Genomic DNA, 23294 nt, shown 5'->3' with positions numbered 1-23294 from the left:
CGTGCAAGACAAAAAGTTGCAATGACCGCCATTTTATTCCCTAGGGTGTCTGCTAAAAAAACATATTTTGGGCTAGATTCAGCATTGATTTACACCGCGTAAATTCAAAGCTGCGCCGGCGTATCTTCTTTCTGTATCCAGAAAGCAAGATACGCCGACATTAGCCTAAGATGCGACTGGCGTAAGTCTCTTACACCGTCGTATCTTAGGGTGCATATTTACGCTGGCCGCTAGGTGGCGCTTCCGTCGTTTTCGGCGTAGAATATGCAAATGACCTAGATACGCCGATTCACAAATTTACGTACGCCCGGCGCTATTTTTTTACGTCGTTTACGTTAGGCTTTTTCGGCGCAAGGTTGCTCCTGCTATTATGAGGCGTACGCAATGTTAAGTATTGACGTCGTTGCCGCGTCAAATTTTGAATTTTTTACGTCGTTTGCTTAAGTCGTTCGCAAATAGGGCTGGACGTAATTTACGTTCATGTCTAAACCAATGACGTCCTTGCGGCGTACCTTGGAGCAATGCACACTGGGAAATTCCACGGACGGCGCATGCGCCGTTTGGGAAAAACATGTCGGGTTCACCAAGAATTAACATAAAACACGCCCCCTCATACTCATTTGAATTACGCACGCTTACGCCGGCCCCATTTACGCTACGCCGCCGTAACTTAGAAGGCAAGTGCTTTGTGAATACAGCACTTGCCTCTCTGACTTACGGCGGCGTAGCGTAAATACGATACGCTGCGCCGCTGTAAGAATGCGCACCCCTACCTGAATCTAGCCCATAGTGTTTGGGGGTTCTGAGTAATTTTCTAGCAAAAAAATTATGATTTTTGCGTGTAGAAGAGAAGTGCCAGAATAGGCGCGGTATGGAAGTGCTTAAACTGAAATCTCTGTTTAAATGTATCGAAATGTTTCTATATACTTGCTGATTTTTGGTAATGAGACAAACCGGAAAACATCGCCCTTGTGACTCTGTGATTTGTGCTTGTTTCAGAATTGCCTTCGGAAACGGTACCGGATTGGCCGTTGTAGATTACATTCAGAAAACCATCTTGCTCAGCATGGGGACGGTGGAACTATACGGGACAAGCGATCCGTACCAGCGCCAGCCACGCTCTCCGCGCAAGAGTAAGCAGTTCAATGCAGGTACGTCAGAGGACGGGGTGTGTTACCCTCCGCCGGTCTAGCATGAGGCTGCATGAGGATTGTGTGTGTCGCTCACCGATCGGTCCTCCAGTTTGTGGAGGATTGTGTCGTGTCTGGTGATTCCATGTAATGCAGAGCATACTTGCTGCATATCTCCCGGTCTTGGCTCTCGTCACATGAGACCTCTGCAGTACCTTTCAGGGATGGTTCATATCTTTTGCATAATATGGAAACTATATTAATGAAGCCGGCAAAGCCGAGGGCCACACACTTTAAAATCTCAGTTTCCTTAATAGTTACCAACAACTATGTAGTACGTTTTTTTGCTAAAGAGTGTTGTACCACCGCTGCCCCCCCCTCCCATGCACAGACAGGCCAGTTTATTGGCAGAGGCCCCCACAACACCTTGGATGTGTTATGTAGACATCCCAGGAGCCATGCGCACACCACAAAGGTCTCTGCCCAATTCAGATCTCCGTTAAAGATGGCGGCACTGGAGTAGAGGAGGGGGCGAAGGGAAAAAGACATTGGAGGGCTGTCTCCGACACTGGCTGTTTTCAGTGGGATCAGGAGACATTCTAATGTTAATAGGGGCAGCCTCAGACATATCTTGGGGATATATGTATGCTTCTGGGACATATAGGGGGTAATCATATGGCACTAGGATGACTGGGAGGCTGGGGTGGAAATGGAAAAATCCATAAAAAGTCCCAAAAAAGAGCCACAGAACAATAAACAATAATCACTCATGTATCTGGGACATGTTATCTCGTGGAAGGAATGTGAAAAGCTTTTGTAGATTTTTGGCAGCCGACTTTTGTAGATATTTGGCAGCCGACTTTTGTAGATTATTGGCAGCCGGCTATGAAGAATTTTTGGCAGATGACTTTTGTTGAATGTTGGCAGCCGGCTTTTGTTTAATTTTGGCAGCCGGCTTTTGTAGAATGTTGGCAGCCGACTTTTGTAGATTTTTGGTAGCCGTCTTTTGTAGATTTTTGGCAGCCGACTTTTGTTGAATTTTGGCAGCCGACTTTTGTTGAATTTTGGCAGCCGACTTTTGTAGATTGTTGGCAGCCGGCTTTTGTTGAATTTTGGTAGCCGGCTTTTGTCGATTTTTGGTAGCCGGCTTTTGTAGATTATTGGCAGCCGGCTATGTAGAATTTTTGGCAGATGACTTTTGTTGAATGTTGGCAGCCGTCTTTTGTTGAATGTTGGCAGCCGTCTTTTGTTGAATTTTGGCAGCCGGCTTTTGTTTAATTTTGGCAGCCGGCTTTTGTAGAATGTTGGCAGCCGGCTTTTGTAGAATTATGATATACGGTTTTTATAGAATTTTGGCAGCCGGATTTTGTAGATTTTTGGCAGCCAGCTTTTGTAGCTTTTTGCCGGCTGGCTTTTGTAGATTTTTGGCAGCTGGCTCTTGTTGAATTTTGGCAGATGACTTTTGTAGATTTTTGGTAGCCGGCTTTTGTAGATTTTTGGCAGCCGGCTATGTAGAATTTTTGCCAGATGACTTTTGTTGAATATTGGCAGCCGTCTTTTGTTGAATTTTGGCAGCCAGCTTTTGTAGCTTTTTGCTAGCTGGCTTTTGTAGATTTTTGGCAGCCGGCTTTTATAGAATTTTGGCAGCTGGCTTTTGTAGATTTTTGACAGCCGGCTTTTGTCGATTTTTGGCAGCCGGCTTTTGTAGAATTATGGTATACGTTTTTATAGAATTTTTGGCAGCCGGATTTTGTAGATTTTTGTCAGCCAGCTTTTGTAGCTTTTTGCCAGCTGGCTTTTGTAGATTTTTGGCAGCCGGCTTTTATAGAATTTTGGCAGCCAGCTTTTGTAGATTTTTGCCAGCCGGCTTTTGTAGATTTTGGCCAGCTGTTTTTTGTAGAATTATGGCAGCCGGCTTTTGTAGAATTTTTGGCAGACGGCATTTGTTGAATTTTGGCAGCCGGCTTTGTTGAATTTTGGCAGCCGACTTTTGTTGAATTTTGGCAGCCGGTCCGAAGCTCCGTGACCGCGGGACCCGCGGACCTGATTGCCGCTGGAGTCCCGCAATCGATCCCTGGAGCTGAAGAATGGGGAGAGCTGTATGTAAACACAGCTTCCCCCTTCTTCACTGTGGCGCCGTCATCGATCGTGTGATCCCTTTTATAGGGGGACACAATCGGTGATGTCACACCTACCGCCACACCCCCCTACAGTTGTAAACACATATTAGGTCACACATAACCCCTTCAGCGCCCCCTTGTGGTTAACTCCCAAACTGCAACTGTCATTTCCACAGAAAACAATGCATTTCAAATGCATTTTTTGCTGTGAAAATGACAATGGTCCCAAAAATTTGTCAAAATTGTCCGAAGTGTCCGCCATAATGATCGCCGCCATTAGTAGTAAAAAAAAAAAAATTAATAAAAATGTAATAAAACTATCCCCTATTTTGTAAACGCTATACATTTTGCGCAAACCAACCGATAAACGCTTATTGCAATTTTTTTTACCAAAAATATGTAGAAGAATACGTATCGGCCTAAACACAGGAATTTTTTATATATATATATATTTTTGGGGGATATTTATTATAGCAAAAAAAGTAAAAAATATTGAATTTTTTTCAAAATTGTTGCTCTATTTTTGTTTATAGCGCAAAAAATAAAAACCGCAGAGGTGATCAAATACCACCAAAAGAAAGCCCTATTTGTAGGAAAAAAAGGACGCTGATTTTGTTTGGGAGCCGCGTCGCACGACCGCGCAATTGTCTGTTAAAGCGACACAGTGCCGATTTGCAAAAAGGGGCCTGGTCCTTTAGCTGCATTTTGGTCCGGGGCTTAAGCGGTTAAGCCGTTAGAAGAGAATAGATGAAACCACCCGTAGACTTTAGGCAATGCCCATCACCGTATTGTTCTGGTATTTGCTCATATTTCCATGTAAACACTCGGATGAATGCCTCTTGGTAACCTGCGTTGATCCCGGCAGCACAGTGAAGCCTCAGGCTTCCTTCATAAGGATAGGCTATGAATCTCTCAGCTCTTTCTGGGTTTCTGTTACTCGCAATCTCTCAGGTCTTGCCACGCTCAGCCCAGAGCCATCTTCTTAAACACGTGAAACTGAAAAAGGCATGAATCCTATCAGGTCAGAGGTGCCTGGCTCCGTGCTGCAGGCAACCTTTCCACCGTCTCTGGCCGTGAAAGAGAAAATAACAAAAAAAAAACAGAACGAGGAAACAACAAAAAAAAAACAGAACGAGGAAACAACAAAAAAAAAACAGAACGAGGAAACAACAAAAAAAAAACAGAACGAGGAAACAACAAAAAAAAAAACAGAACGAGGAAACAATAACAAAAAATAAAATAAAAAGACAGAACGAGGAAACAACAAAAATAAAATAAAAAAACAGAATGAGGAAACAACAACAAAAAAAAAAACGTAATGAGGATGAATTCGTCAATCAGGGTCCTATGCTTATGCGACTTTCCAGTCAGATCTGCTTCATGTAATGGAGGCTGCAGGACGCAGGATTCTCCGCAGGCTGATTAGATCTGTCTAGGAAAATGCTGCTTTAATTAGATGTCAGGAAACGCAGCCCAGATAATGTAGAACATTTCAGGAAGCCGGCATTGTACTTCCCAGATCTGAACCATTTTATTATTTTTTTTGCTGTACTTTACAATAAGCAGACAACGGTTCCTCTGGCTCCTGTAGTGGTAATCAGCTTTCGAGGGACAGGAGAAGCAATGTATTGTCTTATTTATTTATTACAGGTACAGGGGGTCCCCGACTTACGAACGCCCCAGTTACGAACTTCTCCTACTTACGAACCGGGCGATGCGGGGACCCACTGCCATTTTTGTTCTACGCAATGCGCGGCCAGGCGGCGCCTCGGGAAATTACGGAAATGTCCGTAATTGGCAACCACATAGCTCTCAACTGTCTTTCGAGGGACTGTCCTTGATTTGAAGCAATGTCCCCACACAAGCTCGACACCATCTGAACCAAATAATTTAATCTTGACCCCACCACCCCTTCAACCTCTGCAGCAATGCTGGCAGCACTCATACATCTATTTCCCAAAGACAACCTCTGAATATGACGCTGAGCACGTGACCTCAACTTCTTTGGTGGACCATGGCGAGGCGGGGGGAGGGGAACCCGTCCTGTTATACCGCTGTATGAACCACAACTGCGGTTAGCAAAAGATTTCAATGCCAGCTCTATGTGAGTAGAGCTGCACGTAAGTCGTCCGTGAATAGGAAAGGACGTAACGCACGTCGCCGTTCAAAAAATTACGTCAGTGCGACGTCATTTCGCGCAAAGCATGGCGGGGAAATTTCAAAACGGAGCATGCGCAGTACGTTCGTCGCGCGGGAACGCGCCTAATTTAAATGATACACGCCCCATTTGAATTAGGCGGGCTTGCGCCGGACGGATTTACGATACGCCGCCGCAAGTTTACAGGCAAGTGCTTTGTGAATCAAGCACTTGCCCATAAAACTTGCGGCGGTGTAACGTAAATGTGATACGTTGCGCTGCCGCGGATTTACGCAATTCTACCTGAATCTGGCCCATTGTTCTTTATGCCGCGTACACAAGATCAGAAATTCTGACAAGAAAACCTTGATTTTTTTTTCCGGCGGAATGTTGGCTCAACTTCGTTGCATACACACGGTCACAAAAAAAATTCCGACCGTCAAGAACGCCGGTGATGTACGAGACGTACGACGAGCCGAGATCAATGAAGTTCAATAGGCAGTTCGGCTCTTCTGCTTGATTCAGAGCATGCATGTTTTTTTTTGTGCGTCGTAACTGCATACAGATAATCGGAAATTTCCGACAAGAACTTTTCTTGTTGGAAAAATTGAGAACCAGCTCTCAAATTTTTGTTGGCGTAAATTCCGACAGAAAATGTCCGATGGGGCCTACACACGGCCGGAATTTACGACCAAAAGCTTGCATCGGACTTTTCTTGTCGGAAATTCTGACCGTGTGTACACGGCCTTAGAATACTCGTGTCTTAGACATTCGTGCTGCAGTCATCGAAGTGTGTATGTTCATCCACAAGGAAGACACACCTTGGCTCCTCTATCCCTGGCCGCTCTCTGTAGTGTAGATCAGTGGTCATCTACCCTGTCCTGCAGGGCCCACTAACAGGCCAGGTTTTATGTATTACCTTGGGGAGATGCAGTCTAGAATACTACAATCACTGAGGAGCAAATGATATCAGCTGTGATGCATTTCAGTTATCTTGCAAACCTGGCCTGTTAGTGGGCCCTGCAGGACAAGGTTGATGACCACTGGTGTAGATGACCTCCTTTGACCAGGAATGTGAGATGATGTAAGGATACGATTGGATCTCCTGGAGATGACTTCACTCATATTGGTGCAGTCGGTGTTTCTATGACTTCTTTTACAGCTTGCCTGCATTACATGTTCCTACTTCATGTTTATGTATATTTATTTTGTCTTTGGGAAGATCAGTGTGGATTTAATGTAATGGCTGGGCTTAAACAGCTAAAAAATAAAACAAAAAAAGAAAGAAAAACTGTCATCAATGAAAAAATGTTAAACAATACATTCCTTAACCACTTAAGGACCCCTTCACACCGATATACGTCAGCAGAAGGGCACGGCTGGGCACAAGCACGTACCTTTACGTTGCCTTTAAGACCCCAGCCGCACCGGTCCGAAGCTCCGTGACCGCGCCCAGGGCCGATCCTAGGGTCACAAGCGCCTGGGTCCAGAAATATTTCTGGCGCCCCCACATAGACGTGGTAATTTTACTAACTCCTCCCCTTTACAAACGTTTCTATGGCAATGACTCAACCAAAGAGATGCTCCCCCACAAAGTCTTCATAACCCTGGCATCCTTACATAATCTCTTAACAATAAACAAAATACAGGAAGAGAAGCAGAGTACTTTATTGGGACCTGGAGGGGGGGCCTCTCTGATGGACACAGACATACTACAGACATGATTGATTGATTGATTTATTGGATTTGTAATGCGCCAAATACTGACCCGTCAGGGAAGCTACAGAGACTGTAGACATAGTACAGGAGACAGTCAGAGACTGCAGACTTGGTACAGGAGATGGTGAGAGACTGCAGACTTGGTACAGGAGATGATCAGAGACTGCAGACATAATACAGGAGATGGTCAGAGACTGCAGACACAGTACAGGAGATGATAAGAGACTGCAGACACAGTACAGGAGATGATCAGAGACTGCATACATAGTACAGGAGGTGGTCAGAGACTGCAGACATAGTAAAGGAGATGGTCAGAGACTAAGGACATAGTACAGGAGATGGTCAGAGACACATCAGTTCTGGACAAACAAACACCTATACTCAGAACACTAGTTCTGGACGGACACAAACAAGGAGAGAAGGAGGGAGGGGAGAACTCTGCCACTTCGGCGCCCCCACCTCCTCAGGCGCCTGGGTGCAAAGCACCCTGCCTAGGATCGGCCATGACCGCGCCCAAGGGACCCGCGGACCCGATCGCCGCCGGTGTCCCGCAATCAGTTACAGGAGCTGAAGAACGAGGGGGGGAGAGGTGGGTGTAAACACACCTTCCCCATTCTTCTGTGTGGCAGTGACACTGATCGCCTGTTCCCTAATATAGGGAACGACGATCAGTGACGTCACACCTACAGCCACCCCCACTACAGTAAGAATCACTACCTTAGGGCACACTTAACCCCTTAGCGCCCCCCTAGTGGTTAACCCCTTCACTGCCATTGTCATTTTCACAGTAATCAGTGCATTTTTATAGCACTTTTCGCTGTGAAAATGACAATGGTCCCAAAAATGTGTCAAAAGTGTCCGATGTGTCCGCCATAATGTCACAGTCACGAAAAAAAAATCGCTGATCGCCGCCATTACTAGTAAAAAATTATTATTAATAAAAATGCCATAAAACTATCCCCTATTTTGTAAACGCTATAAATGTTGCGCAAACCAATCGATAAATGCTTATTGCGGGTTTTTTTTTTACCAAAAATATGTAGAAGACTACGTACCGGCCTAAACTGAGGGAAAAAAATACGTTTTTATATATCTTTTTGGGGGATATTTATTATAGCAAAAAGTAAAAAATATTGCATTTTTTTTCAAAAATGGTCGCTCTATTTTTGTTTATAGCACAAAAAATAAAAACCGCAGAGGTGATCAAATACCACCAAAAGAAAGCTCTATTTGTGGGGAAAAAAGGACGCCAATTTTGTTTGGGAGCCAGGTCGCACGAGCGCACAATTGTCAGTTAAAGCGACGCAGTGCCGAATCGCAAAAAGAGGCAGGGTACTTAACCTGCACTTTGGTTCGGGTCTTAAGTGGTTTAAATCGGTATTCTGGCCATATTTTTTTTTTTTTTACAATCTCAAAATTAGTATAATATATATGCAGTAAAAGATATCAATACTTCCCGATCTGTTCAGTATTCAATTTAAAAAAACGTACAGTATATCTCGTCGGAGGAAGGTCCCGCCCCGTTGTTATGGCAACTAAGATAGCAGAAGTGTGATCCGCCTTAAATCGCGTAATTTCCTGTCTGGAAATAACGCGATTTTTCAACACAGTGATGCCCGCAGATTCCTGGGAAATTATAAAACTCATTTCCCAAGAGACCAGCGAGTCAGGAAGAGATGTAGGACCCCCGTAGAACAGGAAGTAGGCAGATTAGGAAGTCTGCCTAGTAACAGGGTCTTTGAGGAAAGTAAAACATTTTTTTTTAACAAAATGATTTTTATTACATTAAAAGGAAGCTAACAATGTGAAATTTATTGTTAGGATGGAGCTCCGCTTTAACTACTATTATATCCCAGTAAGGCACAAGCCATTTATTTATAACAGATGTGGCTTGGTCAGCGAGCGCGCATTATCCTAAGGGAAGGCTGTACTGGCTGACAACCATAGGCTGCCATTATTTGCCTCCTGAAAATGCCTCCTGCTTGCCTAAACCTAAAAGATATAAAAAATTTGGCTGGACATACACTTTAGTGGTAAGAAAGTTTGGAGTGCTGACTTTATCTCCGTCAGGCTCCAATAAACCAGCCATAGACCGTTCAAATCTCGGCCGGTTCAGTAGGGACAAGCCGAGTTTGAACCATGTATGGGCAGGCTGAACGTACCCAAGTAAAGTTGATTGATCGATCAAGTTGGGTAGAATTTTTTTTTTTCACAAGAAAAAGTTGGGTAGAATTTAACATACAATTATTGCTAGCGGCTATAAGAGCCACTAGCAGTAGTCTCTTTGTTCTCTTGACGGGACGGGGGGGGTTTCCCCCTGCTGCCTCAACGGGAAAACACAATGGGGGATATTCACAAAGAGATACGACGGCGTATCTCCTGGTACACCGTCGTATCTCTGAGATCCGACGGTCGGATCTATGCGACTGATTCATAAGAATCAGTTACGCATAGATATCCCTAAGATCCGACAGGTGTAAGTGACTTACACCGTCGGATCTTAGGCTGCAATCTTCCGCTGGCCGCTGAGGCGATGCGCCGATTCAGAAACGAACGCCCACCCGTCGCTTTTTTTTTACGTCGTTTGCGTTCGGCTTTTTCCGGCGGATAGTTACCCCTGCTATATGAGGGGTAGCTAATGTTAAGAATGGCCGTCGTTCCCGCGACGAGTTTTGAATTTTTATGTCGTTTGCGTAAGTCGGTCGCGAATACAGATGGACGTCTTTTACGTTCACGCCGAAAACAATGACGTTCTAGTGACGTCATTTGGAGCATGCGCACTGGGAAAAATCGCGGCAGGCGCAGTAGGATCGGCGCGGGGACGCGCCTTATTTAAATAATACACTCCCCCTAGCCGCGGAATTTGAATTCCGCCAGGGGAGTTACGATCCGCCGGCGCAATTTTCGAGGTAAGTGCTATGTGAATACTGCACTAGCCTCTCAAATTTGCGCCGGCGGATCGTAAATCAGATAGATTACGTGGATCTAAAGATCTGCTAATCTATGTGAATCTACCCCAATGGCTCCGCCAGAGCGATTCAATTGATTTCCGCTCTGTCTGTGGCTGGCTTTATCGTGCAGATATGTGATTGAAACTTCTCAAAATAGCTATGACAGGTGGCCCAGCCTTGCGATCTGTGATCTTCCCTGAAGCGATATGGAAAACTGTTTGCGAGGGAATAACAGGCTGAGCTGCTGAGAGTTAGGCAGGCCATTCATGGGTCGATTTTCGAAAGAATCATATCTAAGAATTTTCATTCGAATTTCGCACCATTAGTGGGCTGCAGCTACAGCCGATTTTCATGTGGCCATCGAATTTGAGTAATCGGACATGTTGGAAATTTTTTGAAAAACTAACGATTTTCTAATCAATGATGGGAACATCTTAAATGTAATCGAAAAAAAAATGCGCATTTGCAAGAAAAGAAAATTCCCAGAAAGAAAAGAAGATTCCCAGCCACGAAAATTATTTTCTGTAGCAAAGGGAGGTGAAATTGAAGGCTTGGTTGGTTGAATTTCGAAATCAATGGTGGCGTCATCGGATCACAAAATGCACAAAATTCGAATATGTATGACCAGCCTAGGACTTAAACAACTTTAGTGCTTCAGCTGTGAATTTTGAGGATGAATCGATCCACAGTGACTGCAGCTGCAGAGTTCAGTGAGGGCATGAGTGTATGTGTGGCCAGCCTAAGATAGGGTGACCAGACATCCTCAGTTTCAGGGGATAGTCCCCTGATTGAGGACCAAGTCTGTCCCTGGTTTTGTCCCCAGATTGGATTTAATAGGGGGCAGGGGCAATTTCAAAGAACATCAGTGCAGAATTAAAATAAAAAAATTAGAATTAAAACCCCCCCCCCCCTCCGCCGTGCCTACTAGCATAGAGGGTTGTATTTTTCCCAATATCTGTGCCCCTTTCTGATGATCATGTGCTGGTCGGAGCGGAGGGAATATTTCTTCAGTTTTGGGCGCATGCCCATTCAGCTTCGCTCGCATGTTATTCTGCCTTGGCTCAAATCCTGGCCAGCCACCTGCGTATCTCCTTGCCTTCCCTGGCAGAGTGATCTTCCTCTGCTCCCCATCCAGTAGTAGCTGGGGCCCGAAGAGTAAGACTTGAGAGGCTGTGAGACTTGGCGGCAAAGGGCAGAGAGTCGCTGATTGTTGCCATTACTAGTAAAGAAAAAATATGTCCCCGGATTTCATTTTAAAAATCTGGTCACCTTAGCCTAAGACTTGAACAACTTTAGTGCTTCAGCTGTGGACTTTGAAGATTAATCGATCCACATTGCCTGCAGATGCAGAGTTCAGTGAGGGCATGTTGTAGAGTGTATGTGTGGCCAGCCTAAGACTTGAACAACTTTAGTGCTTCAGCTGTGGATTTTGAGGATTAATCGATCCACAGTGCCTGCAGCTGCAGAGTTTAGTGAGGGTATGTTATAGAGTTAATTTATTGTTCATTAAGCATATGAAAATACTTTAATTGCCACAGCTTGGCCAAATGCTTACTTTAAACAGGCCATTCCACTTAGGCCTCGTACACATGATCGGTTAACCAGAGGACAACGGTCTGAAGGACCGTTTTCAGCGGTCAAAACCGATCGTGTGTGGGCCCCATAGGTTGTTTAACCATAGGTTAAAAAAAGCCAACTTGCTTTAAAATTAACCTATGGATTCCTAACCGATAGGTCAAAACCGATCGTTAGTAGGCACGACCATCGGTTAAAAACCCACGCATGCTCAGAATCAAGTTGACGCATGCTTGGAAGCATTGAACTTTGTTTTTTTTCAGCATGTCGTTGTGTTTTACGTCACCGCGTTCTGACTCGATCGGTTATTTAACCTATGGTGTGTAGGCGGACCATCAGTCAGCTTCATCGGTTAACCTATGACAACAGTCCTTCAGACCGTTGTCCTCTGGTTAACCCATCGTGTGTACGAGGCTTTAGAGCTAGAATTTCAACTGGAGGACTCTTCTTAGTTTTGAGGACTTCACTGGAGAGATCTCCCTGTCTTCCTTCTTGTTGGTGCTTCAGCTGTAAATTTTGAGGACTAATTGATCCACAATGCCTGCAGCTGCAGAGTTCAGTGAGGGTATGTTATAGAGTTTATTTATTGTTCATTAAGCATATGAAAATACTTTAATTGCCGCAGCTTGGCCAAATGCTTACTTTAAACAGGCCATTCCACTTAGAGCTAGAATTCAGACTGGAGGACTCTTCTTAGTTTTGGGGATCTCCCTGTCCTCCTTCCTGTTTGATTTTCATGTGCTTGCATCCACCTTTAGGTGTACTTCTGTTGCAGGCCCCTAATACCGTGTTTCCCCCGAAAATAAGACCTACCCCGTAAATAAGAAAATAAGACCTAGCGTTATTTTCCAGGAGGGCTGCAATATAAGCCCTACCCCGAAAAATAAGCCCTAGTTTAAAATGCTTGTAAAATCCTATAACCCACTCTATTACAGTAGTACATAATGTACAATATGTGTGTTTCTGTAATGTAAATGCGGGGAACAGAGCTCCGCCAGGTCACAGAAGCGCAGAGCGGCGCTATAATGAAGGTATTTGGCACAATTATATTACATAAACACACACATTGTATATTATATATGTAACGGTCAGGGGTTGACACCGTTTACAATATTCCATTCCACCAACCCAAGACAGCTTCTCGACACTCCACAATCCGGCAGACACGATCCATTGGATTTCCCCCAGAAACGAGACACACAGCTCTGGTTCCAAAACGCATGAATACTTTAATGGTAAACTCAGCTGGTTATATACAGTTAGAAACCAAATATGGACAATGACTCAATTCCACCCACAACATGACACAATGGGTGCTTCAGTACACATTCCGTTAGATAATGACATTCAGATGAGCTAATTACTGATCATTACCCAGACGGTCTGGCTCTGCGATAAGTAATCCTCACCTGCTACACAAAACACATTCCTTTAGTAAACATAATTGACATGCTAATCCACTACACCTGAAAGGTCAGACATCTGACCTTTCAGACTGCCAACACATATCTATCATCAATAGAACTTTCACACAATACAGTGTTAGTTAGCATAGCACAATGAAATATCTTAGGAGCCAGACTTAATTAACACAATAGACAATAGAATGCAAACACAGCAAGCTTTTATTATTACAGCCAGGTAGACTTAATTAGCACCTCAACAGTCTATCTGTCCCCACATGAATGAGTCACTCTGTTATTGACCTGTTGGGGTCAGAATCAACCACCTGTAATATTTCAAGATATCCTGCAATACATAAATTATCATTACTGTCCCACCTCATGTAATCCATGATCTAATTTCTCAGTCATCCTATGCCCCTATTGGACATAGGATGACCCTAGACCCAAGAGTCATTAGTGAAGCTGGCACAGGAGTACCCAGGATTCTTCAAATGTCTCTGGGTATCACGGGCCAGTCCGTTACAATATACTACTGTAATAAAGTGGATTATAGGATTTTACAAGCATTTTAACTCAGTTCACACTGGGGATTCCTGTCAGGCAGGGGGAGAGAAGACAGCACATTACATGGTAAGACCTACCCCGAAAATAAGCCCTACTGTGTCTTTTGTTGTCAGAATTAATATAAGACCCAGGCGTATTTTCGGGGGAAACGGGTATAAGATAAATCATACATCCAATAGGAAGAGCGTGACGTCCTAATAATGGCCAGAGCAGGTGAGCTGGCCCTGAAACCCCCAAGCACAAACACCTCATCACTGGAGACCACTAGAGACATGAGGGTTTTTTACAGTCATCCACCAAGAATTGGAATAAATGTTTGGCCAGAGTGACCCTTTCATGGAGTTGTTTGTCATTGATGCATGATATAATTCACATTGTAACTTCACCTGTTCCGACATGTTGACATCCACACTGTTGTTCCCAAAGATCTGTTACCTGATGGTTGTCACGCTGGTGGTGGGTGGTCACCTCAGCCCGCTTTGAACGTCACGTTCTTTCACCGTAGACCTTTTGTTTTTCTTTCTTCCCTCCTCTGCCTGCCTGCTGCTGCTGATCTGCTGATGTTCTGGCATGCTCCACAGACAACTTTTGCATGCGTGGCCTGTCTAATTTTTACCCAGATTTAACGAAACGGATCCGTACTTCCTATCAGAGTAAGTTCTCAGACGGCGGAGCTTGGTTGCTTGTGTTTGCCTTTATATTTTATGAAATGTGTTTTTTTTTTTTTTTTTCTCAAAACACATTTCTCCTGCATGGGTTTCTTCTGTTGTCGGCGTATGGAGCTCAGCTGGCAAGTCTGTTGGCTTGTTGTTGTTGTTATTTTGTGAACGTTGTACTAGACCGCGCAGTGATGCCACGAAATGTGTCTGCAGGATTTAGCAGGATAATTATGTGTCTACACTGTGACCTGTTTGTGACTTTGTTTTATGGATGGTGTCTGTGCGGATATAAACGTTGTACTTTGTATAGAAGTCTTGTATGACTATCTGTTATGTCCTTTTGTGATCTGACCTATACTGTCCCACCCCTTCTCTTCCTTCAAGATGGTCTCCTGTCAAATGTTTTAAAGTATTAGTAAAGCCAAAACTGATTATTTTGGGTACAGTAAGGGATGCTTAAAGCCTACAACACACTAACAGATTTTTTTTTTTGGTTCAACACAGCAGGGAGGAGGCAAGCTCAAGAGGAGATCCCGTACTAACTGTCCAATGTTGTCATGATACAACAGGTTCTACTCCCCGTCGTCCAGTCCACATAGAAAACATTTCTGTTTTACCAATTCCTCCCCAATGACACCATCGATGGGGCACCATTTCTCCCTACTGACACTATCAATAGAGCACCATTCCTCCCCACTGACACCATCAAGGGGGTGCTATTCCACACACTGACACCATTGATGGGCCACCATTCCTCCCCACTGACACTATCAATGGGGTGCTATTCCATGCACTGACGCCATTGATGGGCCACCATTCCTCCCCACTGACACTATTAATGGGGTGCTATTCCACGCACTGACACCATTGATGGGCCACCATTCATCCCCAATGACACCATCTACAGGGCACCACTCCTCACTACTGACATGATCAATGGGACACCAGCCCTCCCCACTGACACAATCAATGGGGTGCTATTCCATGCACTGACACCATTGATGGGCCACCATTCATCCCCAATGACACCATCTACGGAGCACCACGCCTCACTACTGACACTATCAATTGAGCACCATTCCTCCCCACTGTCACTATCAATGGGGTGCTATTCCACGCACTGACACCATTGATGGGCCACCATTCGTCCCGAATGACACCATCTATGGAGCACCATTCCTCCCTACTGACATGATCAATGGGACACCATTCCTCCCTACTGACACTATTAATGGGGTGCTATTCCACGCACTGACACCATTGATGGGCCACCATTCATCCCCAATGACACGATCTATGGGGCACCATTCCTCCGTACTGACATGATCAATGGGACACCATTCCTCCCTACTGACACTATTAATGGGGTGCTATTCCACGCACTGACACCATTGATGGGCCACCATTCATCCCCAATGACACCATCTATGGGGCACCATTCCTCCCTACTGACATGATCAATGGGACACCATCCCTCCCCACTGACACTATCAATGGGGTGCTATTCCACGCACTGACACCATTGATGGGCCACCATTCATCCCCAATGACACCATCTATGGGGCACCATGCCTCCCTACTGACATAATCAATGGGACACCATTCCTCCCTACTGACACTATTAATGGGGTGCTATTCCACGCACTGACACCATTGATGGGCCACCATTAATCCCCAATGACACCATCTATGGGGCACCATGCCTCCCTACTGACACTATCAATTGAGCACCATTCCTCCCCACTGACACTATCGATGTGGTGCTATTCCATGCACTGACACCATTTATGGGCCACCATTCATCCCCAATGACACCATCTATGGGGCACCATGCCTCCCTACTGACACTATGAATTGAGCACCATTCCTCCCCACTGACACTATCAATGGGGTGCTATTCCATGCACTGACACCATTGATGGGCCACCATTCATCCCCAATGACATCATCTGTGGGACACCATTCCTCCCCACTGACACTATGAATTGAGCACCATTCCTCCCCACTGACACTATCGATGGGTTGCTATTCCACGCACTGACACCATTGATGGGCCACCATTCCTCCCCAATGACAGCATCGATGGGCCACCATTCCTCCCCACTGACACTATCGATGGGGTGCTATTCCACGCACTGACACCATGAATGGGACACCATTCCTCCCCAATGACACCATCGATGAGGCATCATTCCTTCCCACTTACACCATCGATGGGGCACTATTCCTCTTACTAGCACCAATAATGGGGCATTTCTCCCACTGATATCAAGAATGGAGCATTGTTTACTCTTACAGGCCACAGTCTGGCCCCCCCAAAAGCCCGAAGGACGGTAAGCTGGCCCTCTGTTTAGAAAGTTTTGAGACCCGTGGTGTACAGGAAGTATATCAGAACAAAGCACAGATAATAGTCATCCTCTTACACCGAAGGCATGTTTTCTGGGAGCTCGCCATTGTTTTTATCACCTGAATAACACAAGTCGCAATGTTTAACAAATAGGTTTATTCTTCCCCGAGTCATAAATGTTTACTGCTTTCAGCTCCAATTGATGTCACCTTTAAAATCTATTGCAGCTTGCTTTCGTCTGCCAGCACTGGAAGAGGACCCGCTCCCCGAGAAAAGACCTAAATAATTGCGCTTAGCTGTACATTATGTAATTTTCTGCAAACATTTGAAAAGAAAAGCGTGATTTCTTGTGCACAGGGGAGGCAGTGCGGTGGGGACTATGTGATGAAAGTACTCAGAGCAGAAGAGTTCTCTGGGGGGCACTTCAAAGTGCTGCGGCTCACATCCTTATTATTCTAATGGGAATGTTTTACATTTTTTTAGGTCTACAAGAACTCACAGACAGCCCCGTGTCCCTGGACCTGGATCGCTGCAAGTCCCCAACTTCAGGTACGTGTGATGAAATGTGATCATCTGTGCTGCCAAATCTGGGGGGGTCTACGCTAAGGGGGGGGCGCATCTCAGGGGATCTACACTGTCATATATTAAGAGGTTTGTGCTGCCATATCTGAGAATAGGGAAAGGGGGGGGCTTCATCTGATTCCAGGGGATCTGTCCTATGTGAGGGGTCCTGTGCTGCCAAATCTCGGAGAGGGGAGGGTCACATGGTGAACACCGCCACCACGATGAGGAAGATCCATATCTAAAGGGGAGCCAATCTGTGCTGGGGGAGCATCATTTCAGGGGAACTACAAAGGGCCATATTCTCAAATAATTTACGCCGGCGTATCAGCAGATACGCCGACGTAAATCCGATCCTATGTTTAAGTGTATTCTCAAACTGAGATACACTTAAACATGCCTAAGATACGACGGCCTGCGCCGTTGTATCTTAGGCTGCAATATTTACGCTGACCGCTAGGTGGCGGTCAGCGTAGAATATGCAAATGACTAGTCACGCCGATTCTCTAACGTACTCTTGCCCGCCGTAGTGTTTTAACGTCGTTTCCGTAAGCGATACGCGGCGTAAAGATAAACATGCCCCCTAGGTTTGCGTACTCAATGTTAAGTATGGCCGTCGATCCCGCGTCGAAATTTGAAAATTTAACGTCGTTTGCGTAAGTCGTCCGTGAATGGCGCTGGACGCCATTTACGTTACAGTCAAAATAAATGACGCCCGTGAGACGTCATTTAGCGCAATGCACGTCGGGTAATTTACCCGACGGAGCATGCGCATTACGATCGGCGCGGGAGCGCGCCTAATTTAAATGATCCACGCCCCCTACCAGGATCATTTGAATTAGGAGGGCTTGCGCTGGTGGACTTTACGCGACGCCGCCGCAGGTTTACAGGTAAGTGGTTTGGGAATCAGGCACTTGCCACTTAAACTTGCGGCGGCGTAACGTAAAGGACATACGTTCCGCCGCCTCAGATCTTTAAGAATATGCCCCAAAGTCATTTTGTGTGGAAAGGGTATAGTTTGTGCCTCCATATCTGAGGGGGTTGGTCTATGCTGGGGGGGCACATCATTTCTCAGGGGATCTACACTGCTATATGGGAAGGGTTCTGTGCTGTCAATGGAATGGGGGGTCCACACGGTCAGATCTGGGAGGGTGGAGGTCCTTCATCATATCTGAGGAGGGGGGGGGGGGGTCTACACTGGCAAGCATCATAATCTCAAGGAATCTACACTGTCATATGTAAGTGGGGGGAAGTCTGTGCTGCCTTATCTGAGGGAACAGTCTATACTGGAGGGCATCATATCTCAGGGTAACTTCACTGTCATATGTGAAAGGGGTCTGTGTTGGCATATCTGAGGGGGTAGGGGGTCTGTGTAGTCATCCATGAGTGGGCCTCTGTGTTATCATATCTGGGGGGTCTGTGTTGTCATACCTGAGGGTTAGGGGGGTCTGTGTTGTCATATCTGAGGAGGAGAGGTTATCATATCTGAGGGGGTCTGTTTTGTCATATCTGATGAGGGGTCTCTGCTATCATATCTGAGGGATGTCTGTGTTATCATATCTGATGAAGGGTCAGTGCTGTGAAATCTGATGGGGGGTCTGTGTTGTTATACCCAGGGGGGTCTGTGTTGTCATATCTGAGGGGGGTGGGGGTCTGTGTTTTCATTTCTTGGGGATCTGTGTTATATCTGATGGGGGTCCTGTGTTGTCATATCCGGGGGCGGGGGTCTGGGTTGTCACATCTGATGGTGGGTTCTGTGTTGTCATATCCTGGGGGGAGTGGGTTATCATATCTGAGGGGGGTTCTGTGTTGTCATATCTGATGGGGGGCCTGTGTTGTCATATCTGATGGGGGGCCTGTTTTGTCATATCCTGGACGGGCTGTGTTATCACATCTGATGGGGGGGGTCTGTGTTATCACATCTGATGGGGGGGTCTGTGTTATCACATCTGATGGGGGGGTCTGTGTTGTCATATCCTGGGGGGCTGTGTTATCATATCTAAGGGGGGTTCTGTGTTGTCATATCTGATGGGGCGGTCTGTGTTGTCACATCTGATGGGGGGGGTCTGTGTTGTCATATCCTGGGGGGGGGGGGTTATCATATATGAGGGGGGATCTGTGTTGTCATATCTTGGGGGGGGGCTCTGTATTGTCATATGTGGGGGGGCTCTGTGTTGTCATATCTGGGGGGGTCTGTGTTACCATATCTTGGGGGGTCTGTGTTGTCATATCTGATGGGTGGTCTGTGTTACCATATCTTGGGGGGGGGGGTCTGTCTTATATCTTGGGGGGTCTGTGTTATCATATCTTGGGGGGGGGGATCTGTCTTATATATTAGGGGGGGTCTGTGTTATCATATCTGATGTGGGGTCTGTATTGTCATGTCTTGGGGGGGATTTTGGTATGATATGTGAGGGGGTCTGCACTATCATATTTCACTATATTTGAAATGAGATGGATCCCATACCACCGTCCTTTCCTACCTTCTCTGATCTCTCCATACAAGCCATATTTTGGTGTTACGGACGGTTGGTCTCTCTCTCTCAATAGAAATGACAGTGATCGGCGTTCGATCACACTGTAGATCTGTAAGCATATCTTTGTGATATAGATTCCTTACATATACAGAGGGACAGTATGGATTACTCTAGTAACAACCAGTCTACTGATCACCCTGATTAATGCTCCATCCAAAGCATCTCTAATGGACCGCGTAGGAAAGTCCCAGGAGTCAGGCAGCTAATGCGTTTAGAAAAGACGAGGGAGACGGATCTGGCAGTAAGAACAAATAAACGGTGAAAATTCTGCAATTTCTGGCTGAAATCACACAGCGCTGGGAGCCGTAACGATTCTCTCATTGGTTGGGCGGATGTTTGGTGCAGAATCTGACCGGAAACTGACTGCATGGTGCGAACTAGAGCCATTGGAATACATGGAAAACACTGTGGGGCAGATTCACGTACCTCGCCGCATATTTCCGCCGGGCGCAGCGCATCTAAGATGCACTACGCCGCCGTAACTTTTTTTTTTTTCGAATCCTCAAAAGATTTTGCGCCGTAAGTTACGGCGGCGTAGTGTATCTTTGGCTGCGTAAGGGCGCGCCATTCAAATGGATGTGATGGGGGCGTGTTTTATGTAAATACGTCATGACCCGACGTAAACAACGTTTTTTTTTAACGGCGCATGCGCCATCCGTGGGGGTATCCCAGTGCGCATGCTCGAAATTAAACCGGAACAAGCCAATGCTTACGACGGTGACATCATTATACGCAAATCTCTATTCGCGAACGATTTACTCAAACGATGTAAAAAATAAAAAATGCGAGGTGGGAACAACCGCCATACTTAACATTGAGTACGCCACCATATAGCAGGGGTAACTATACGCCGGAAAAAGCCGAACGCAAACGACGTAAAAAAATGCGCCGGACGTACGTTCGTGGATCGCCGTAACTAGCGTCGTAATTTGCATACGACGCGGAAATCGACGGAAACGCCACCTAGCGGCCGCCGAAAAAATGCACCTGATATCCGACGGCGTACTAAGACGTACGCCTGTTGGATCGATCCGAGATGCCGTCGTATCTTGTTTTGTAGATACAAAACAAAGATACGACGCGCAAAATTTGAAATTAAGCGGCGTATCAAGAGATACGCCGGCGTAATTCTTTTGTGGATCTGCCCCTGTGCATGCATTTTTAGTGCAGAAAATAAAAAAGCGAACAGAACTGCATCTGGCCCTAAAGGATAAGTTCACCTTTTGGAGAATGTTGCACATTGCATACATATTTAGGGTAACATTCTCCAGATCTCCCCCCCCCCCCCCCATACCAGGCCATGTATTGTAAAATCTCGGATGAGAATCTTCTTCCCTCGGCCAGAACACTGAAGATGAGCCATGGACGAGTATTCCAGCATGACAATGACCCAAATCATACCGCCAAGGCAACAAAAGAGTGGCTCAAGAAGAAGCACATTAAGGTCATGGAGTGGCCTAACCAGTCTCCAGACCTTAATCCTGTAGAAAATGTATAGAGGGGGCTGAAACTTCGTTCCTCGGAGGGGACAGGAAGGGAGGCAGGACAAGTGCCGTCAGATTACATACAGGAGAGTCTCCTGTTTACTCGGCGGCTTCTGTAATAGGAAGTCCCGTCTCCTGGGCTGGCATTGGATGACTCCTGTGTCTATCATAGGAGGAAGGACTTTGTATTAAAGAGGCCGCCGAGTAAACAGGAGATTCTCCTGTATGTAATCTGTTGGCGCTCGTCCCGCCTCCTCGGAGGCTGCAGATGGACATGAATCAGGCTGCACTGATGGCAATATTGAGGCTGCATTCATGGCAACGGTGAGGCGGCATTTATGGCAATGGTGAGGCTGCATTCAGAGGCTGCATTCATGGCAATGGTGAGGTTGCATTCAGAGGCTGCATTTATGGCAATGGTGAGGCTGCATTCATGGCAACGGTGAGGCGGCATTTATGGCAATGGTGAGGCTGCATTCAGAGGCTGCATTCATGGCAATGGTGAGGTTGCATTCAGAGGCTGCATTTATGGCAATGGTGAGGCTGCATTCATGGCAATGGTGAGGTTGCATTCAGAGGCTGCATTCATGGCAATTAGGGTTGTCCAGATACCGATACCAGTATCGGTATCGGGACCGATACCGAGTATTTGCGGGAGTACTCGTACTCGCGCAAATACCCCCGATACCTAAATAGAATACTTCCCCCCCCCTTTCCCCCCCCGCCGCTGCCGCCGCATCGAGGGATATGGCTAGAGGGACATTGCTGCATATGTGAGGGACATGGCTGCATATGTGAGGGACATGGCTAGAGGGACATTGCTGCATATGTGAGGGACATGGCTAGAGGGACATGGCTGCATACGTGAGGGACATGGCTAGAGGGACATTGCTGCATATGTGAGGGACATGGCTAGAGGGACATTGCTGCATATGTGAGGGACATGGCTGCATATGTGAGGGACATGGCTAGAGGGACATGGCTGCATACGTGAGGGACATGGCTAGAGGGACATTGCTGCATATGTGAGGGACATGGCTAGAGGGACATTGCTGCATATGTGAGGGACATGGCTAGAGGGACATTGCTGCATATGTGAGGGACATGGCTGCATATGTGAGGGACATGGCTAGAGGGACATGGCTGCATATGTGAGGGACATGGCTGCATATGTGAGGGACATGGCTAGAGGGACATGGCTGCATATGTGGGGGACATGGCTAGAGGGACATGGCTGCATATGTGAGGGACATGGCTGCATATGTGAGGGACATGGCTAGAGGGACATGGCTGCATATGTGTGGGACATGGCTAGAGGGACATGGCTGCATATGTGAGGGACATGGCTAGAGGGACATGGCTGCATATGTGAGGGACATGGCTAGAGGGACATGGCTGCATATGTGGGGGACATGGCTAGAGGGACATGGCTGCATATGTGGAGGACATGGCTGCATATGTGGGGGAAATGGCTGCATTTGGGGACACATTTAAAAAAAGTATCGGTATTCGGTATCGGCGACTACTTGAAAAAAAGTATCGGTACTTGTACTCGGTCCTAAAAAAGTGGTATCGGGACAACCCTAATGGCAATGGTGAGGCTGCATTCATGGCAATGGTGAGGCTGCATTCATGGCAATGGTGAGGCTGCATTCATGGCACTGGTGAGGCTGCATTCATGTCAGTGGTGAGGCTGCATTCAGGCAATGGTGAGGCTGCATAATGGCAATGGTGAGGCTGCATTCATGTCAATGGTGAGGCTGCATTCATTGCAATGGTGAGGCTGCATAATGGCAATGGTAAGGCTGCATTCAGAGGCTGCATTCATGTCAATGGTGAGGCTGCATAATGGCAATGGTGAGGCTGCATTCAGAGGCTGCATTCATGGCAATGGTGAGGCTGCATTCATGTCAATGGTAAGGCTGCATGCATGGCAATAGTGAAGCTGCATTCAGTGGCTGCATTCATGTCAATGGTAAGGCTGCATTCATGTCAATGGTGAGGCTGCATTCATGTCAATGATGAGGCTGCATTCAGGCAATGGCGAGGCTGCATTTAGAGGCTCAATTCATGTCAATGGTGAGGCTGCATTCATTGGCAATGG

General features: G+C 46.3%; 1 protein-coding gene across 7 annotated transcripts in view; it reads left to right on the top strand.

The window, feature by feature from the left end:
- STXBP5L (syntaxin binding protein 5 like) overlaps positions 1–23294 on the top strand; it is a 413558-nt gene that overhangs the window by 286935 nt on the left and 103329 nt on the right. For 4 of the 7 annotated variants that reach the window (XM_040339196.1, XM_040339192.1, XM_040339194.1 and 1 more), the window contains exons 18-20: positions 1000–1151; positions 14184–14255; positions 17092–17157. In XM_040339196.1, the coding sequence (XP_040195130.1) occupies positions 1000–1151; positions 14184–14255; positions 17092–17157 (290 nt within the window). The remainder of the gene's footprint in view (positions 1–999; positions 1152–14183; positions 14256–17091; positions 17158–23294) is intronic. The other 3 variants (XM_040339197.1, XM_040339195.1, XM_040339193.1) reach the window with 1 other exon arrangement.

This window comes from Rana temporaria, chromosome 2 (assembly GCF_905171775.1).
Source record: "Rana temporaria chromosome 2, aRanTem1.1, whole genome shotgun sequence".
Classification (NCBI taxonomy): domain Eukaryota; kingdom Metazoa; phylum Chordata; class Amphibia; order Anura; family Ranidae; genus Rana; species Rana temporaria.
This window is presented reverse-complemented; position numbering and strand designations above follow the sequence as displayed.